General features: G+C 41.5%; 1 protein-coding gene across 1 annotated transcript; it reads left to right on the forward strand.

Annotated features, from left to right (window-relative positions):
* Positions 1 to 2,584: 2,584 nt before the first annotated feature.
* LOC110537427 (glucose-6-phosphate exchanger SLC37A4) lies at positions 2,585 to 18,285 on the forward strand. The gene is made up of 10 exons (XM_021623464.2): positions 2,585 to 2,736; positions 3,698 to 4,425; positions 6,303 to 6,535; positions 13,298 to 13,535; positions 13,722 to 13,877; positions 15,273 to 15,358; positions 15,439 to 15,552; positions 15,706 to 15,771; positions 16,766 to 16,904; positions 17,028 to 18,285. Exons 2-10 carry the CDS (start codon positions 4,278 to 4,280, stop codon positions 17,192 to 17,194), a joined length of 1,347 nt encoding a protein of 448 aa, XP_021479139.2. The 5' UTR covers positions 2,585 to 2,736; positions 3,698 to 4,277; the 3' UTR covers positions 17,195 to 18,285.
* The last annotated feature ends 1,983 nt before the right edge of the window (positions 18,286 to 20,268 follow it).

Consider the following 20,268-nt stretch of genomic DNA (forward strand, 5'->3'; position numbering starts at 1 on the left):
GCTTCTCTTTTGTTCCTTTTTTATTTTTTATTAACAACAAATCGATACATAAAGCACATGAGGGAACACAAGCATACATAGATTACAAACAATGGACAATCGAGCTAGGGGGTACAATATCACATTACAATTACACAAGGACCTTAAGGGACATACATATACTTACAATTCGAACAGCTTTTTTTTTGTCAGTAGAGCATTTAACCGTCTTAAAATACAGTTCAATTTCTTTTTGTAGGGTACGAAAATGTGGTTTTCTGTTTGTAAATGTACATTTGTGTATATGAAATTTGGCCAAAAGAATAATGAAATTAATTACATAAAAATGTTTCAGCTTATTTCTATTGTATGTAAATAATCCAAACAGTGCATCTCTCCACAATAGTGTAAAATCTTCATAAATGTGTTCAATTATAAACCTACTGATGTCTTGCCACAGTTTGCTTACATGCATACACTGCCAAAAAAGATGCAACACTGTTTCTGGGTGGTCATTACAAAAGGAGCAATTTGAGTTGATGTTTTCCTTAAACTTCTTCATATAGTGGTTGGCAGGATAATATTTATGAATAATTTTAACGGAAACTTCCTTAATTTTGTTAACAAGTAGGTATGTGTGTAGCAACATCCAAACTTTTTCCCCAACAGATATTATCAATAAATCCATTCCAATAAGGCATGACATAAGGTATAATAGATACGACATCCTGCTGAAACAAGGTTTGTATCGCTCTGTTGTTGAATGGACCAAAAGAGAAACAAATCTTTCTTACTGATACAAGTAAAACTAAATGCATGCTCTTCAACCGATCGCTACCTGTACCTACCCGCCTGTCCAACATTACTACTCTGGACGGCTCTGACTTAGAATACGTGGACAACTACAAATACTTAGGTGTCTGGTTAGACTGTAAACTCTCCTTCCAGACCCATATCAAACATCTCCAATCCAAAGTTAAATCTAGAATTGGCTTCCTATTTCGCAACAAAGCATCCTTCACTCATGCTGCCAAACATACCCTTGTAAAACTGACCATCCTACCAATCCTCGACTTTGGCGATGTCATTTACAAAATAGCCTCCAATACCCTACTCAACAAATTGGATGCAGTCTATCACAGTGCAATCCGTTTTGTCACCAAAGCCCCATACACTACCCACCATTGCGACCTGTACGCTCTCGTTGGCTGGCCCTCGCTTCATACTCGTCGCCAAACCCACTGGCTCCATGTCATCTACAAGACCCTGCTAGGTAAAGTCCCCCCTTATCTCAGCTCGCTGGTCACCATTGCATCTCCCACCTGTAGCACACGCTCCAGCAGGTATATCTCTCTAGTCACCCCCAAAACCAATTCTTTCTTTGGCCGCCTCTCCTTCCAGTTCTCTGCTGCCAATGACTGGAACGAACTACAAAAATCTCTGAAACTGGAAACACTTATCTCCCTCACTAGCTTTAAGCACCAATTGTCAGAGCAGCTCACAGATTACTGCACCTGTACATAGCCCACCTATGATTTAGCCCAAACAACTACCTCTTTCCCTACTGTATTTATTTATTTATTTATTTTGCTCCTTTGCACCCCATTATTTTTATTTCTACTTTGCACATTCTCCCATTGCAAATCTACCATTCCAGTGTTTTACTTGCTATATTGTATTTACTTTGCCACCATGGCCTTTTTGCCTTTACCTCCCTTATCTCACCTCATTTGCTCACATCGTATATAGACTTGTTTATACTGTATTATTGACTGTATGTTTGTTTTACTCCATGTGTAACTCTGTGTCGTTGTATGTGTCGAACTGCTTTGCTTTATCTTGGCCAGGTCGCAATTGTAAATGAGAACTTGTTCTCAACTTGCCTACCTGGTTAAATAAAGGTGAAATAAATAAATAAAATAAACTGATGAGTCAACAGGGTCAATAGAAGGAAGGCTCTGAGGGTCAGGTCTTGACACGTTCCTGAATAACATAACACACCTGCTTCTCTTTTGTTCCCACAAGTGAGTGTGGAGGCCGATGACATCAGAGGGCACCATCATACCACCTCCTTGAATGGCCTACTCCTTGAACTTTGCAGTTATGTCTAAAAATACACTATTTTGCTAAGAACATGTATTTTTAACCTTAAGTTTGTGTAAGCCTACATTACTGTATTTATTATACGTGGGATATTGTTTTTCAACAAGATAAATTCAACATTAGCAGGAGCGCGTCTTTCAAGGTGTTGTCCTTTGACCACTAGATGTCCTCAGTCATATTCAGATCATGATTCAAATGTATATTGATTGGCTGAAATGCACCAACCTTTGTGAGTAAAGCATAATGTTAAAAATATGGTTGTTTCATTTTATGATTGAAATAAAACAGAATACGATAAAATATCATGGAATACTATAGAATATACATCTTCCAGAATGTCATCATGACATGTTTAATAAACTGAAAAAAATGTTTAATAAAATGTGAGTTTTTGGTAGTAGCTCTTTTGGATATAATGTAAACCTTTTCTCAGCCCCTGCGTGCTGACAGACAGTGCAAACTCAATGGATTATATTTTGCAGTCGGTTCGTTTCTTCAACCTTGAACCTACGTACAGAAGAAAACTATCCGGTAGGAACGCCTCCTTCCATGAATGTCAGCTCAATTGCCCAATGAGAGCACAGAGCAAGACAGCAGTTCCTGTTTCAGTGGGTATGTTTGCCTAAGCAGCGAGAGGGATCCTGTCGAAATAAGGTACCAAACATGTCCTTAATTGTTATGTAGATAAAATGTAACTATCAAGATGTTGTCCACGGAGGTCATGCAAAAGTGTTTCAATGAAGTATAACGTCAGAACTCATGTAGGCCTACATTGAAGTTGGCGTTTGCTAGAGAGAGTGGATACGTTAATTTCTGTGCTCTCTAGTCACTTTTCCAAGACTATGATTGAGGATGTGTTGTTTTGGTATTCAGTTATTTTCTATGTTTATTTCCTAGCTACTACAATATATCAAACTTGACCCTGGTGTATTAATAACAGAAAATAGAGTTTGCTTCAGTATTTTAGAATCGACTATTCTTTGCATGCAAACTATCCAGAATAATTATCTTTTCAAATATGATTTTTCCTTTGACCGCAGGAAGTTGGTTGCACCTTAATTGGGGCAGACAGGCTCATGGTAAGGGTTGGATCAGGGGGTGGAATGGTATCAAATGCATTAAACAATGGTTTCCATGTGTTTGATGCCATTCCATTTACTCCATTCCAGCCATTATTATGAGGCATCCTTGCAGCAGCCTCCACTGCCTTTGATAATTTATTGAGTTTTAAAGCATTAAATAGTCTATCACTGGGTCTCAACCGCAAAATCTAAGTTAGATTGTATTGCTGGAGTGATTCAATGAAATGCTTTGGCAATGTGTGGTGGTGATCAATGTCAAAGTTCAAGAGTTTGTCCGATACGAGATTAAAGAGGCACCCCAGACTTTAAATCACCCAACATTATACAGTAGCCTACTGGGGATTAGCTGACCAGAGAGGGTCTTGAAAACTGGCTTTATTCCTGCCATTGTTTTTGTTCATAATTTCATTATGAATCATGCATTGGCTGGCCTGATTTTGTATTGTGGAAACAAAAATGTTAATTGTTCATTGATTAATCAATTGTTGATTATTGATCTATGTGTATTCTGAAGTATTGGTTTGTGTTTCTAGGCATTGTGTGTGAGGGTCCCTTCTTCTGATGCTACCTGGACCTCCACAGAGCCCGGGCCTGCTGTGGAATTCCCATCCCTCAGAAAGAACGACAGCTGGGACAGAGAACAGACAGCAACGTCCACATACAGGAGAAATAATAGCCTGGAAGTTCATAGAGGTGGACTGGAAGAGAAGGGACAGTCCTGAATGTGTAGTACAGTAGAAACACCATCTATGTCAGAGATTAACAGGGTGATAGCTGCTTTTCTGTAATGTCCATCCACCTGGGCAAGATTGAATCAGTGTTATCAACTCAGTACCACGTCTCAATTGTTGCTCAGTAAACATGAGCGTGGTATCTCTACCCAAAGGAAAGTCGGCCAGTAACCCCATACACTGGAAACGGCATCATGCAATGTGATTGGTTTTGTTACAAACGCTAAATAATTTCAGAGCCAGCATTCACTAAAACGGTGGTTTGCATCATTTGGAGAGAGCAAATCTAAATTATTTGTATTTATTTTTTTACCTTGGAAATTAACAGTTTACAACCTTTAGATTTTTGCTCCAAGAGATTGGACTGATTACCTCTGGAGTCATGGGGGCCACTGGTTATGGATACTATCGTATGGTTATCTTCTTCTCCATGTTTACTGGCTACTCCCTGTACTACTTCAACAGGAAGACCTTCTCTTTTGTCATGCCCTCTGTGATGGAGGAGATTAAACTGGACAAGGATGACTTGGGTAAGAGCAGTCTTATGCTATATACGGTTGAAGTCGGAAGTTTACAGCCACCTCAGTTTTTCACAATTCCTGACATTTAATCCTAGTAAAAATTCCCTGTCAGTTAGGATCACCACTTTATTTTAAGAATGTGAAATGTCAGAATAATACTAGTGATTTATTTAAGCTTTTATTTCTTTCATCACATTCCCAGTGGGTCAGAAGTTTACATAGACTCAATTAGTGTTTTGTAGCATTGCCTTTAGATTGTTTAACTTGGGTCAAATGTTTCGGGTAGCCTTCCACAAGCTTCCCACAATAAGTTGGGTGAATTTTGGCCCATTCCACCTGACAGAGCTGGTGTAACTGAATTAGGCTGGTAGGCCTCCTGGCTCGCACACACTTTTTCAGTTCTGCCCATTTATTTTCTATAGGATTGAGGTCAGGGCTTTGTGATGGCCACTCCAATACCTTGACTTTGTTGTCCTTAAGCCATTTTGCCACAACTTTGGAAGTATGCTTGAGGTCATTGTCCATTTGGAAGATCCATTTGCGACCAAGCTTTAACTTCCTGACTGATGTCTTGAGATGTTGCTTCAATATAGCCACATCATTTTCTTCCTCATGATGCCATCTATTTTGTGAAGTGCACCTGTCCCTCCTGCAGCAATGACCCCCACAACGTGATGCTGCCACCCCCGTGCTTCACGGTTGGGATGGGTGTTCTTCGGCTTGCAAGCCTCCCCCTTTTTCCTCCAAACATATCAATGGTCATTTATGGCCAAACGGTTCTATTTTTATTTCATCAGACCAGAGGACATTTCTCCAAAAAGTGCAATCTTTGTCCCCATGTGTAGTTGCAAACCGTAGTCTGGCTTTCTTATGGTGGTTTTGGAGCAGTGGTTTCTTCCTTGCTGAGCGGCCTTTCAGGTTATGTCAGTATAGGACTCATTTTTACTGTTTCCTCCAGCATCTTCACAAGGTCCTTTGCTGTTGTTCTGGGATTGATTTGCACTTTTCGCAGGTACGTTCATCTCTAGGATTCAGAATGCGTCTCCTTCCTGAGCGGTATGACGGCTGCGTGGTCCCATGGTGTTTATACTTGCATACTATTGTTTGTACAGATGAACGTGGTACCTTCAGGCATTTGGAAATTGCTCCCAAGGATGAACCAGACTTGTGGTCTTCAATTTTTTTTCTGAGGTCTTGGCTGATTTATTTTGTTTTTCTCATGATGTCAAGCAAAGAGGCACTGAGTTTGAAAGTAGGCCTTGAAATACATCCACAGGTACACCTCCAATTGACTCAAATTATGTCAATTAGCCTATCAGAAGCTTCTAAAGCCATGACATGATTTTCTGGAATTTTCCAAGCTGTTTAACGGCACAGTCAACTTAGTGTATGTAAACTTCTGACCCACTGGAAATATTGTACAGTGAGTTATAAGTGAAATAATCTGTCAACAATTGTTGGAAAAATTACTTGTGTCATGCACAAAGTAGATGTCCTAACCGACTTGCCAAAACTATAGTTTGTTAACAAGTAATTTGTGGAGTGGTTGAAAAACAAGTTTTAATGACACCAACCTAAGTATGTAAACTTCGGACTTCAACTGTAGTTCATCTTTATTGTGACATGCATCCTATGAAATGCTGTGTCAATTCATTCAATATTATGTGAGAGAATGTGCAGCAGTCACTGGAAGCAACTTTTATTAAGCACACTCTGTATAGAGATGACATTGTATTTATATTTAGTCAATTCACTGACCCACATAAGAAAATCACATAAGAAAATCAGTTTGGGCCTTCTATCTAAGGTTTAGAACCATGTTAAGATCTATATCCCTTGTGATTGATGTCCTGTTAAGAATGTGTTTTCCTCTCCTGTCCTCTTAGGCCTGATCACCAGTAGTCAGACCATGGCCTATGCCATCAGTAAGTTCATCAGTGGTGTATTGTCCGACCAGATCAGCGCTCGCTGGCTCTTCTCCATTGGCCTCTTGGTGGTGGGGGGCATCAACGTGATCTTCTCATGGTCTTCCACTGTGACTGTGTTTTCTGCTCTGTGGTTTGTCAACGGTCTGGGCCAGGGCTTAGGCTGGCCACCATGTGGGAAGGTGCTGCGCAAGGTAAGACTTGCTCCTATAGGGAGAGGCTCCTGTAACAGACTGAGGTGAATTCACAATCAATACATAATGAAAACCATTCAGGAAATCCCTGAAGTAAGGAAACTCTCACCTGAAGGCTTGCGCCGTCAGCCATCTGTGTTTTAACACTTGGCTTTACAATATGCACACTATTATTTTGGGAAGATATTTACACCCCACCCAAAAAACAGATCCCTTCGAAAAGAATAGTGACGAGAATGTGCTTCACCCTTTGCCTTTAGAGTGTACCTGTCACTCACCTCCCCCAAGTGTGGTCAGGAATTCGAACCCTTGCCATGACATAGCAGTGACCTTTTGGGCTAGAGATGGTGATTTCTGGCATGAAGTCACAACAGCTTATGCCAACTGTAATCTTGGAACATTGAGTGCTCATGGTGCCATGTCCATGAGTTAGGGGCCACAAGGAAATTACTATTTCATGGAGATTGAGCAATACTGTTCTCAATCAGCATATACTACTGCCTTCCTATTACATTTCACACTTGTTTTCTGTCATATGTATTTGAATGAACTACAGTGTAGATTATACTGTTGTCTATTTGTACAATATCTGAAGTAGATTTGAGTGCTATATGAATTCAACATGTGAGAGAAATAAAAATAATATACCGCTTATATAAATGTAATGTATTGGTGTTTTCCCCCATTCCTTACCCTCAACCATTCATGTCAATCCTTTATTTCCTGATACAATTAAATTCACAATGAGTTAAGACAACAGGGGGCCTCCCGGGTGGCGCAGTGGTTAAGGGCCACCAGAGACTGGGTTTGCGCCCAGGCTCTGTCGTAACTGGCCGCGACCGGGAGGTCTGTGGGGCGACACACAATTGGCATAGCGTCGTCCGGGTTAGGGAGGGATTGGCCGGTAGGGATATCCTTGTCTCATCGCGCTCCAGCGACTCCTGTGGCGGGCCGGGCACAGTGCACGCTAACCAAGGTTGCCAGGTGCACAGTGTTTCCTCCGACACATTGGTGCGGCTGGCTTCTGGGTTGGATGCGCGCTGTGTTAAGAAGCAGTGCGGCTTGGTTGGGTTGTGTATCGGAAGACTCATGACCTTCAACCTTCGTCTCTCCCGAGCCCGTACAGGATTTGTAGCGATGAGACAAGATAGTAGCTACTAACAATTGGATACCATGAAATTGGGGAGAAAAAAGGGGGTAAAAACAACAGACAACAGGAGTCCTAAGAAGCTGCTGTCAATGATTGGGGAATAAAATAACGTTAATCTCTAGGAGACACGGGATGGGTGGGAGTTAACAATGGGTGTGTCTATCAGAACACAAGGAGAGTGTAGCTTTTTTTTTACAAAAACAGGTTTGTTGGCTTTTGTAGGCTTCAAGTAAGATGATACAAATGGTGATATAGATGGTTACACTAGGATGATACAGAAAGAATATATTGTTAATACAATATGCCATTAACATGGACAATAAACTGCAAACAACATACTTACATCAAACTGAAAGAACTTAAAGCTATACATTAGCATCTATATACAATATTAGCACTCTGGGAAATAAACACAGGCTCAATCAAATTAGCTCCCAATGAGGCAGGTAAATACATTATAATCCAGTGAGCTCCTAAAGTATTGGGACAGTGACACTTTTTTGTTTTGGCTCTGTACTCCAGCAATTTGGATTTTAAATGACGCATTGACTGAGGTTGAAGTGCAGACCGTCAGCCTTAATTTGAGGGTATTTCCATCCAAATCGGGTGAACTGTTTAGAAATTACAGTACTTTTTGTACATAGTCCACCCATTTTAGAGGGATCCAAAAGTATTGGGACAAATTTACTTATGTGTATTAAAGTAGTCAAAGTTTAGTATTTGGTCTATATTCCTAGCACGCAATGATTGATTATATATTGTGACTCTACATACTTTTTGGATGCATTTGCTGTTTGTTTTGGTTGTTTCAGATTATTTTGTGCCCAATAGAAAGTAATGGTAAATAATGTATTGTGTCATTTTAGAATATGGGACCAAATACCAAACATACCAAATGGAGGAAAATACCCTCAAATTAAAGCTGACAGTCTGCACAAAACAATAAGAGCACGGTCCTAATATTGAGTTGCACCCCCGTTTTGCCCTCAGAACAGCCTCAATTCGTCTGGGTATGGACTCTACAAAGTGTCTCAAGCGTTCCACAGGGATGCTGGCCCATGTTGACAACAATGCTTCCCACAGTTGTCAAGTTGGCTGTATGTCCTTTGGGTGGTGGACCATTTTTGATACTCAGAAAACTGATGAATGTGAAAAACCCAGCAGTGTTGCAATTCTTGACACACTCAAACTGGTGCGCCTGGCACCTACTACCAAACCCTGTTCAAAGGCACTTACATATTTGATTTATATACAGTACCAGTCAAAAGTTTGTACACATACTCATTCAAGGGTTTTTCTTTATTTTTACATTGTAGAATAATAGTGAATACATCAAAACTATGAAATAACACATGGAATCATGTTGTAACCTAAAAAGTGTTATTTTATAGTTGAGATTCTTCATAGTAGCCATCCATTACCTTGATGACAGGCTGCACACTTGGCATTCTCTCAACCAGCTTCATGATGTAGTCACCTGGAATGCATTTAAATGAACAGGTGTGCCTTGTTAAAAGTACATTTTTCGAATTTCTTTCCTTATTATTGCATTTGAGCCAATCAGTTGTGTTGTGACGAGGTAGGGGTGGTATACAGAAGATAGACATATTTGGTAAAAGACTGGCTCTCATGAAAGGAAGACCCAGAGTCACCTCTGCTGCAGAGGATAAATTCATTAGAGTTACCAGCCTCAGAAATTGCAGCCCAAATAAATATTTCAGAGTTCAAGTAACAGACGCATCTCAACATCAACTGTTCAGATGAGACTGCTGCAAAGAAACCACTACTAAAGGACACTAATAAGAAGAGACCTGCTTATGCCAAGAAACATGGACAATGGTCATTAGACTGGTGAAAATCTGTCCTTTAGTCTGATGAGTCCAAATTTTAGATTTTTGGTTCCAACCGGCATGTCTTGGTGAGACGCAGAGTAGGTGAATGGATGATCTCTGCATGTGTGGTTCCCACCGTGAAGCATGGAGGAGGAGATGTGATGCTGTGGGGGTGCTTTGCTGGTGAACTTGTCTGGGATTTATTTAGAATTAAAGGCACACTTTACCAGCATGGCTACCACAGCATTCTTGAATGCTTTTCCAACAGTCTTGAAGGAGTTCCCACATATGCTGTACACTTGTTGGCTGCTTTTCCTTCACACTGCTGTCCAACTCATCCCAAACCATCTCAATTGGGTTTAGGTCGGGTGATTGTGGAGTCCAGGTCATCTGATGCAGCACCATCACTCTCCTTCTTGGTCAAATAGCTCTTACACATTGTCCTGTTGAAAAACAACTGATAGTCCCACTAGGCACAAACCAGATGGGATGGCATATCGCTGCTGAATGCTGTGGTAGCCATGCTGATTAAGTGTGCCTTGAATTTTAAATAAATCACAGACAGTGTCACCAGCAAAGCACCCCTCCACCATAACACCTCCTCCATGCTTTTCGGTAGGAAATACACATACAGAGATCATCTGTTCACCCACACCGCGTCTCACAAAGACACGGCGGTTAGAACCAAAAATCTCAAATTTGGACTCATCAGACCAAAGGACAGATTTCCACCTGTCTAATGTCCATTGCTCTTGTTTCTTGGCCCAAGCAAGTCTCTTCTTATTATTGGTGTCCTTTAGTTGTGGTTTCTTTGTAGCAATTTGACCATTCACGCAGTCTCGTCTGAACAGTTGATGTAGAGATGTCTGTTACTTGAGCTCTGTAAAGCATTTATTTGGGCTTCAATTTCTGAGGCTCATAACTCTAATGAACTTATCCTCTGCAGAGGTAACTCTGGGTCTTCCTTTCCTGTGGCGGTCCTCATGAGAGCCAGTTTCATCTTAGCGCTTGATGGTTTTTGCGACTGCACTTGAAGAAACTTTAAAAGTTCTTGAAATGTTCCGCATTGACTGACTTTCATGTCTTAAAGTAATGATGGACTGCCATTTCTCTTTGCTTATTTGAGCTCTTCTTGCCATAATATGGACTTGGTCTTTCACCAAATAGGGCTATCTTCTGTATACCACCCCTACCTTGTCATAACACAACTGATTGGCTCAAAAGCATTAAGAAGGAAAGAAATTCCACAAATTAACTTTTAACAAGGCACACCTGTTAATTGAAATGCATTCGAAGTGACTACCTCATGAAGCTGGTTGAAAGAATGCCAAGAGTGTGCAAAGCTGTCATCAAGGCAAACGGTGGCTACTTTGAAGAATCTCAAATATAAAATATTTTTTTATTTGTTTAACTTTTTGGGTTCCTACATGATTACATATGTGTTATTTCATAGTTTTGATGTCTTCAATATTATTGTAAAAAGAGAGAAACCCTTGAATGAGTGGGTGCTCTAAAACTTTTGACTGGTAGTGTGTGTAAAAAATAATGGTGTGTGTATAAATAGAAATGTTTACAGTAGTAGTTATATAGAATGAGCCATGACCAGAATACAGTATATACATATAAAGTGGGTAAAACAGTTTGTAAACATTATTAATAAGGTGACCAGTGATCAATGACTATGTACATAGGGCAGGAGTGTCAAAGGTGCATGGTAGAGTACAAGGTGGTAGCCTGCTAGTAACATTGACTAAGGTTCAAGGCAGGGTACTGGGCGGAGCCCGGCTAGTGGTGACTGTTTAACATTCTGATGCCCTGGAGATTGAAGCTGTTTATCATTCTCTCGGTCCCAGCTCTGAGGCACCTTTACTGTCCTCGCCTCCTAAATGGTAAATGGTGAACAGGCCGTGGCTCGGTTGGCTGATGTCCTTGATGATCTTCTTGGCCTTCCTGTGACACCAGGTGCTGTAGAAGTCCTGGACTTGTCAGTGTACCCCCAGTGATGAGTTGGGCTGACCGCAACACCTTCTGGAGAGTCCTTCGGTTGCGGACGACGCAATTGCCGTACCAGGCAGTGATACAGCCCAACAGGATACTCTCAATGGTGTTTCTGTAAAAGTTAATAAGAGTCTTAGGGGTCAAGCCAAATTTCTTCAGCCTCCTTCACAACACTGTTTGTGTGAAGGGACCATGTCAGGTTGTCAGTGATGTGCAAGCCGAGGAACTTGATGCTTTTGAATTGACCCTCTCCACTGCAGCCCCATCGATGTGGATAGGGGCGTGTTCTCCCTGCTGTCGCCTGTAATCCACACTCGGCTCCTTCGTTTTGTTGATATTGAGGGAGAGGTTATTTTTCTGGCACCGCTCCACCAGGGCTCTCCCCTCCTCCCTGTAGGCTGCCTCGTCATTGTTGGTAATCAAGCCTACCACTGTTGTCATCAGCAAACTTGATGATTGAGTTGGAGACCGTTGGTGAACAGGGAGTACAGCAGAGGACTGCGCACGCACCCCTGTAGGGTCCGGTATTGAGGGTCAGCATGGCGGAGTTGTTGCCTACTTGGGGTAGGCCCACTTCAGGAAGTCCAGGACCCAGTTGCACAGGGAGGGTCTCAGACCCACGGCTCTAAGCTTAGTAATGAGCTTGGAGGCCACTATGGTGTTGGAAGCTGAGCTGTAGTAGATCAAATCGAAGTTTGTCACATGCGCCGAATACAACAAGTGTAGACCTTATAGCGAAACTCTTACTTACAAGCCCTTCACAGGAACAGCATTCTCATTTATCTTGTCCAAGTGGGATAGGGCAGTGTGCAGTTCAATGGCGATTGCGTCGTCCATTGATCTGTTGAGGCGGTATGCGAATTGTAGTGGGTCTAGGGTGTCGGGTAAGGTGGTGATATGATCTTTAACTTAGCCTCTCAAAGCACTTCATGATGACAGAAGTGAGTGCTACGTGGGCAACCAATATTTAGTTGTTACCTTTGCTTTCTTGGGTACAGGAACATCCTGAAGCGAGTGGGTACAACAGACTGGGATATGGAGATATTGAATATGTTCGTAAACATCCAGTTGGTCTGCACATGCACTGAGGACGTGGATTGGGATGCCTTCTGGGCCGGAAGCCTTGCAAGGGTTAACCCGCTTAAATGACTTACTAACGTCGGCCACAGAGAACGAGAGCACACAGCTCGTGGTGGGGCATTTAAAGGGCTAGTTCCACCCCTTTTAGGTGGTGGTGATCTGAATAATTACATTGAATGAGGTGTGTGGTGACCAATAGGTGGCAGGCTCCCCTCCAGTGTAGAAGGGACGTGGGGGGAATTTGTAAAAATGGAATAAGAACAATGCAGATAGCACCTCAGCCGGACTGTTTGAACAGTGCAGGGGGTAGTGGTGGACTGCTGGTTCTGTGCTTAGCACTCTGGATCAATATGGTATTAAAGCAACCTGCAGGCAGGATTAAGTGGTCAGCCGGCAAATTGATTGTTATGTTACTGTTAATTGCTGCGGTCACCATTTCAGTGGCGTTATGGCTTGAGCTACATTACATCACTTTAGACAACTCGGCACAGCTTCAGAGGTTAACTGATGACACTGGTTACAGTATTGACAGATAAAACCATAAAATAAGTATCCACAGTGGTCTGAGTTTAGTATCAAAGTGAAAATGTTTTGACTTGCCTTTCTACATGTCTAGATGTCAGATCTATTTTACTGTTCTCAGTGTTCTCATTCTATAGTTTACATATTCATGCCATCAACATATCTGTTCTCTGTTCTCAGTGGTTTGAGCCGTCTCAGTTTGGGACATGGTGGGCAGTGCTGTCCTGCAGCATGAACCTGGCCGGTGGATTGGGTCCTCTCCTGGCTATGGTATTGCTTCAGTACTACGACTGGAGGACTATCCTGTCCATGTCAGGCATCATCTGTGCATCCTTTTCTGTCATCTGCCTGGTGTTCATAAAGAACGAACCCAAAGACGTGGGCCTGCCCAGCATTGAGGCCTCAGCCAAGAAAGGAGGTGAGGAGAAAAAAAGCTGTTACCGCAGGACAGAGGGACTGTTTTGCATTTGTTGATTTTGTGTGTTTTAAGATCCATGTGTACATTTTGATTGGCTATATCCATATGTATTGCTCTGGTTACTCTGTCCAACAGACTTGGAGCATAATCATTAAAAACATGTTTTCTTTTTGTTTTATCCTGCAGTAGCCAACTGTGACAGTACTCTGAGTGAGTTCCTGCTGTCTCCATACCTGTGGGTGCTGTCCCTAGGCTACCTGGTAGTGTTCGGGGTGAAGACGGCATGCACTGACTGGGGCCAGCTCTATCTCATTCAGGATAAGGGCCAGACTGTCCTCATAGGTAACGCACACACACAATTTACAAGTGTATATCTAGGTATTTGCCTAACATCATGTACCGTACCAGTCAAAAGTTTGGACACACGTACTCATTCAAGGGTTTTTCTTTATTTTTACAATTTTCTACATTGTAGAATAATAGTGAAGACATCAAAACTATGAAATAATATATATGGAATCATGTTGTAACCAAAAAAGTGTTAAACATATCAAATATTTTTGAGACTCTTCAAAGTAGCCACCCTTTGCCTTGATGACAGCTTTGCACACTCTTGGCATTTCCTCAACCAGCTTCACCTGGAATGCTTTTCCAACAGTCTTGAAGTAGTTCCCACATATGCTGAGCACTTGTTGGATGCTTTTCCTTCACTCTGCTGTCCAACTCATTTGTGTTGAGGTCTGGTGATTGTGGAGGCCAGGTCATCTGATGCAGCACTCCATCACTATCTTTGGTCAAATAGCCCTTATACAGACTGGAGGTGTGTTAGGTCATTGTCCGGTTGAAAAACAAATGACAATCCCACTAAGCGCAAACCAGATGGGATGGCGTATTGCTGCAGTGTGCCTTGAATTCAAAATAAATCACCGACCGCTTCACCAGCGAAGCACCCACACACCATTACACCTCCTCCTCTATGCTACTCTGCGTCTCACAAAGACACGGTGGTCTCAAATTTGGACTCATCAGACCAAAGAACAGATTTCCACCAGTATAATGTCCATTGCTTGTGTTTATTTGCCCAAGCAAGTCTCTTCTTATTATTGGTGTCCTTTAGTAGTGTTTTCTTTGAAGCAATTCAACAATGGCCTGATTCAGACAGTCTCCTCTGAATTGTTGATGTCCTTGTGAAGCATTTATTTTGGCTGCAATTTCTGAGGCTTGTAACTCTAATGAAGTTATCCTCTGTAGCAGACTGAACTTCATGTCTTAAAGTAGTGATGGACTATTGTTTCTCTTTGTTTATTTGAGCTGTTCTTGCCATAATATGGACTTGGTCTTTTACCAAATAGGGCTATCTTCTGTATACCACTCCTACATTGTCACAACACAACTGATTGGCTCAGACACATTAAAAAGGAAAGACATTCCACATATTAACAAGGCACACCTGTTAATTGAAATTCATTCCAGGTGACTTCCATTCCACCTCATGAATCTGGTTGAGATAATGCCAAGAGTGTGCAAAGCTGTCATCAAGACAAAGGGTGACTACTTTGAAGAATCTCAGATTTGTTTAACAGTTTTTTGGGGTACTACATGATTCCATATGTGTTATTTCATAGTTTTGATGTCTTCACTATTATTCTACAATGTAGAAAATAGTAAAAATAAAGAAAAACCCTTGAATGAGTAGGCGTGTCCAAACTTTTGATTGGTACTGTATGTCATCCAAAGGCAGTTCCTACATGAGTGCCTTGGAGGTTGGAGGTCTGGTGGGCAGCCTCGCTGCTGGCTTCCTGTCTGACAGGGCTGTTGCAAGGGTGAGTGACAACACCAATCACACATCAAAATAAGTGTTTACATCACTCTGCATTGTTTTTATTGTCTTATTGTCCCACAGCAAGGTTTGGGTACCCATGGTAACCCTCGCCATGTCCTCCTCCTCTCCATGATGGCTGGCATGTTTTTGTCCCTATACCTGTTCCGTGTCACTATCACAGCTGAGGCCCTAAAGGTACATTAAATTCAACATTCCCATTAAAATCCCAGTCATTTCATGGTGGTGTTTTTGCAAGTTTTCAGTTGTTACTCCTCGTTTAAAGAATAATGTATGTAAAACTATAATCTGTGCCATTTATATTTTCTCGTCACATCACTGTTCCCACAGGAAGCTCCCGTCTGGGTAGTGGCCCTTCATCCTCTCTCTGTCCTTATTGGCCTGTCAGAGAAAGAGGTAGCCATTATAACGAATTTACTCAAATGCGTTTGTAGCTTACTTTGTTTATACTCTATCACATAACGTCCTGAGTCATCGGCAACACTATCTGTTGAAAAATGTATATTGGTTGCAAGAACAGGAATATTTATACTGAACAAAAATATAAACGAAAAATGTAAAGTGTTGGTCCCATTTTTCATGAGCTGAAATAAAAGATCCCAGAAGTGTTCCATATGCACAAAACTCTTATTTTTCTAAAATGCACAAATTTGTTTACATCCCTGTTACTGAACATTTATCCTTTGCCAAGATAATCCATCCACCTGACAGGTGTGGCATATCAAGAAGCTAATAGTTTGATAATTACACAGGTGAACCTTGTGTTGGGGGCAATAAAAGGCCACTCTAAAATGTGCAGTTTTGTCACACAACACAATGCCACAGTTTTGAGGGAGTGTGCAATTGGCATGCTGACAGTTCCACCAGAACTGTTGCCAGATAATGTAATGTTAATTTATCTACCATAAGCCACCTACAACGTTGTTTTAGAGAATTTGGCAGTACATCCAACCGGCCTCACAACTTCAGACCACGTGTAACCACGCCAGCCCAGGACCTCCACATCCAGCTTCTTTACCTGCGGGATCGTCTTAGACCAGCAACACGGACAGCTGATGAAACTGAGGAGTATTTCTGTCTGTGATAAAGCCCTTTTGTAGGAATAAACTGATTGGCTAGCCCTGGCTCCCCAGTGGGTGGGCCTGGCTCCCATGGCTACACCCCAGCCCAGTCATGTGAAATCCATAGATGAGCGCCTAATGAATTGATTTCAATTGACTGACTTCCTTATATGAACTGTAACTCAGTAAAATCTTTGAAATTGTTGCATGTTGCGTTTTTTATATTTTTATTCAGTATATATTTATCTGAGTTGTAGACCAATTTGAAATGATGTATATGAAAAAACATTCATTACGTTTTATATTCTGTTTCATATTCTCTCATCTAGATCTGGATACTTTCCCTGGGTGCTATGTTCGGATTCTCCTCTTATGGACCCATCGCATTGTTTGGTGTGATAGCCAATGAAAGTGCTCCAGCAAACTATTGTGGGTCCTCCCATGCCATCGTAGCTCTCATGGCCAATGGTAAGTCTCCTATATTGGTTCCTTTTTATCTGTATTCTCAAAAAGACAACGCATGGTTCTGGAATTCTGCAATTCTCTGAGACATTCATATCAGTAAGCTAGCTGTGTTTTTATTGGTTGCAGTTGGGGCTTTCTTTGCGGGACTCCCCTTCAGCACCATCGCTAAGTACTACAGCTGGGACATGGCCTTCTGGGTAGCTGAAGTGACCATTGCCGTGACGACAGTCATCTTCTTTCTGTTCCGTAACATTCGCACCAAAATGGGCCACATCCCCCAGAAAATGGATTGATTGATCTCTGCATCTCCTGAGCTATGCACAGGTTCCTGCTGTGTGACTGGGTGAATATTCTACAGCAAGGGTTGTTGGACTGGCTGCACATTACATAGCCCCTAAAGTACTAGCCTCCTATCCTTGGAAACACAACACTGTGTCAAAGTGATCTCACCTCGAGACGTTTTAGATGTTAGCAACCATGTTTTCTAAAAGGATACTTTGCTACACTTTAGTTTGCCATTTAATGCACCGTCAGAATCAAACTCCTCACCAGCCGTACAGTTCTAAGCACCTATGGCATCTACACCTACGGCATCCACTCACAGTAATGACTTCAAAAAGTATAGTATATCATGTAGGCCTAAGTCCTAAATTTCAAATAATCTGTTCTCTTACCACTTATTTAGTCGGTATAATAACTAATATTATTTGAAGCATGTTGTTGATACACAGTGAATCTGCTGTCCATTGCATTGATTGCCTTCAGTGGATGCCAAATGTCTTGAAGTTCCCGAATGCTTCATTGATGAGCCAGTATTAAAAAGATATATGTATAGAAATTTGCACAAAACGGTAATGTTTGACGATCACAGTAGTATTTCCCTTTCACTAATTCTTCATTTATAAAATAATGTTCAGTCAGGAAAATAGATACTTTACGACAAACACGACATCTATTTTTGATGACATACTGGCTTTACTAAATGGACTTTTAAAGTTTAGAGATCTTAGCTAGTTGTCTATGAAAATATTTAAATGCATCAACCTAAAAGGGATAGTTCAGGATCCCCAGAGTCAGATGAACATTTTAATGTATCTATGTGCAGTTTGAAGGAAAGTGCTAACTTAAGGTGATGTAGCTGTGTGAAAAAGTGTGTAATCTATGGGGGTGAAATATATTTAGGCTAACTATAATTTTTTTTCTCTATTGTTGTTTCAAATACTGTTATTATTACACAGAAATTGATTTCCCCTACACATTTTTCAACATACAGTGGGGCAAAAAAGTATTTAGTCAGCCACCAATTGTGCAAGTTCTCCCACTTAAAAATATGAGAGGTCTGTAATTTTCATCATAGGAACACTTCAACTTTGACAGACAAAATCCAGAAAAAAAATCCAGAAAATCACATTGTAGGATTCTTTTACGAATTTATTTGCAAATTATGGTGGAAAATAAGTATTTGGTCATCTACAAACAAGCAAGATTTCTGGCTCTCACAGACCTGTAACTTCTTCTTTAAGAGGCTCCTCTGTCCTCCACTCGTTACCTGTATTAATGGCACCTGTTTGAACTTGTTATCAGTATAAAAGACACCTGTCCACAACCTGAAATAGTCACACTCCAAACTCCACTATGGCCAAGACAAAAGAGCTGTCAAAGGACAACAGAAACACAATTGTAGACCTGCACCAGGCTGGGAAGACTGAATCTGCAATAGGTAAGCAGCTTGGTTTGAAGAAATCAACTGTGGGAGCAATTATTAGGAAATGGAAGACATACAAGACCACTGATAATCTCCCTCAATCTGGGGCTCCACGCAATTTTGACCCCCGTGGGGTCAAAATTATCACAAGAACGGTGAGCAAAAATCCCAGAACCACATGGGGGGACCTAGTGAATGACCTGCAGAGAGCTGGGACCAAAGTAACAAAGCCTACCATCAGTGTAACACTACGCCGCCAGGGACTCAAATCCTGCAGTGCCAGACGTGTCCCCCTGCTTAAGCCAGTACATGTCCAGGCCCGTCTGAAGTTTGCTAAAGAGCATTTGGATGATCCAGAAGAAGATTGGGAGAATGTCATATGGTCAGATGAAAACAAAATATAACTTTTTGGTAAAAACTGTGTTTGGAGGACCAACGAATGCAGAGTTGCATCCAAAGAACACCATACCTACTGTGAAGCATGGGGGTGGAAACATCATGCTTTGGGGCTGTTTTTCTGCAAAGGGACCAGGACGACTGATCCGTATAAAGGAAAGAATGAATGGGGCCATGTGTTGTGAGATTTTGAGTGAAAACCTCCTTCCATCAGCAAGGGCATTGAAGATTAAATGTGGCTGGGTCTTTCAGCATGACAATGATCCCAAACACACCGCCCAGGGTAAAGAAGGAGTGGCTTCGTAAGAAGCATTTCAAGGTCCTGGAGTGGCCTAGCCAGTCTCCAGATCTCAACCCCATAGAAAATCTTTGGAGGGAGTTGAAAGTCCGTGTTGCCCAGCAACAGCCCCAAAACATCACTGCTCTAGAAGGAGATCTGCATGGAGGAATGGGCCAAAATACCAGCAACAGTGTGTGAAAACCTTGTGAAGACTTACAGAAAACGTTTGACCTCTGTCATTGCCAACAAAGGGTATATAACAAAGTAATGAGAAACTTTTGTTATTGACCAAATACTTGCACAATTGGTGGCTGACTAAATACTTTTTTGCCCCACTGTATAGTAATTTCAGAATCACCCAAGTTCTGTAGCCTATGCTGTTGCGGATGCAACACTTTCTAGCTGTGGGCATAGTTGTTCATGCAGTGGTTACAATGCAGATATCACTTAGCCACTTCGGGAGGGAAGAGGCTAGGTATCACATACAACATTCTCATTAAAGGTCTGCGGTGAAGCTGTGGGAGCAAACGAGTTTGGTTCGGGGATAAACACCGTTTGAACATGCAAATCTGATTGTACCAGAGCGTTTGATTTATTGAAATATCAGCTGCAATTTAACTTCGGAGTAGCTTTTTCCTTTCTGAGGGCTAACCTGGGACATTTCCGGATTGCCAAAATCCCGATTCCCGAACTATCCCTTTAATAATGTGAAGTCTTGAAAGGATTAAGGTATGCACACAGTCCAAGTGTTTGTCACAGGATACTATTTTGTCACTAAATGTTTTGTTATTAGACAATGTGGTCACAGATCCTGGGTTTACACAGGTATACCAATTCTGATATTTTCCCCAATTATTGGTAGAAGAGCTGATCTGATTTGTGAAAAAATATCAGAATTAGATTTCTGAGCCTGGTCACATACTGTATGAGCTGTGGCCAACTCTTCTATGTTTGCATTTACACCGGCAGCTCAATTCTAATGTTTA

This window comes from Oncorhynchus mykiss, chromosome 12, assembly GCF_013265735.2.
Source record: "Oncorhynchus mykiss isolate Arlee chromosome 12, USDA_OmykA_1.1, whole genome shotgun sequence".
NCBI classification, from domain to species: Eukaryota; Metazoa; Chordata; class Actinopteri; order Salmoniformes; family Salmonidae; genus Oncorhynchus; species Oncorhynchus mykiss.

Coding starts and splice junctions, on each gene's coding strand:
- LOC110537427 (XM_021623464.2), top strand. CDS start 4,278: ATGGGGGCCACTGGTTATGGATACTATCGTATGGTTATCTTCTTCTCC. Junction 13,878..15,272: donor GGGCCAGACTGTCCTCATAG/GTAACGCACACA, acceptor TGTCATCCAAAG/GCAGTTCCTACATGAGTGCC. Junction 15,359..15,438: donor CTGACAGGGCTGTTGCAAGG/GTGAGTGACAAC, acceptor ATTGTCCCACAG/CAAGGTTTGGGTACCCATGG.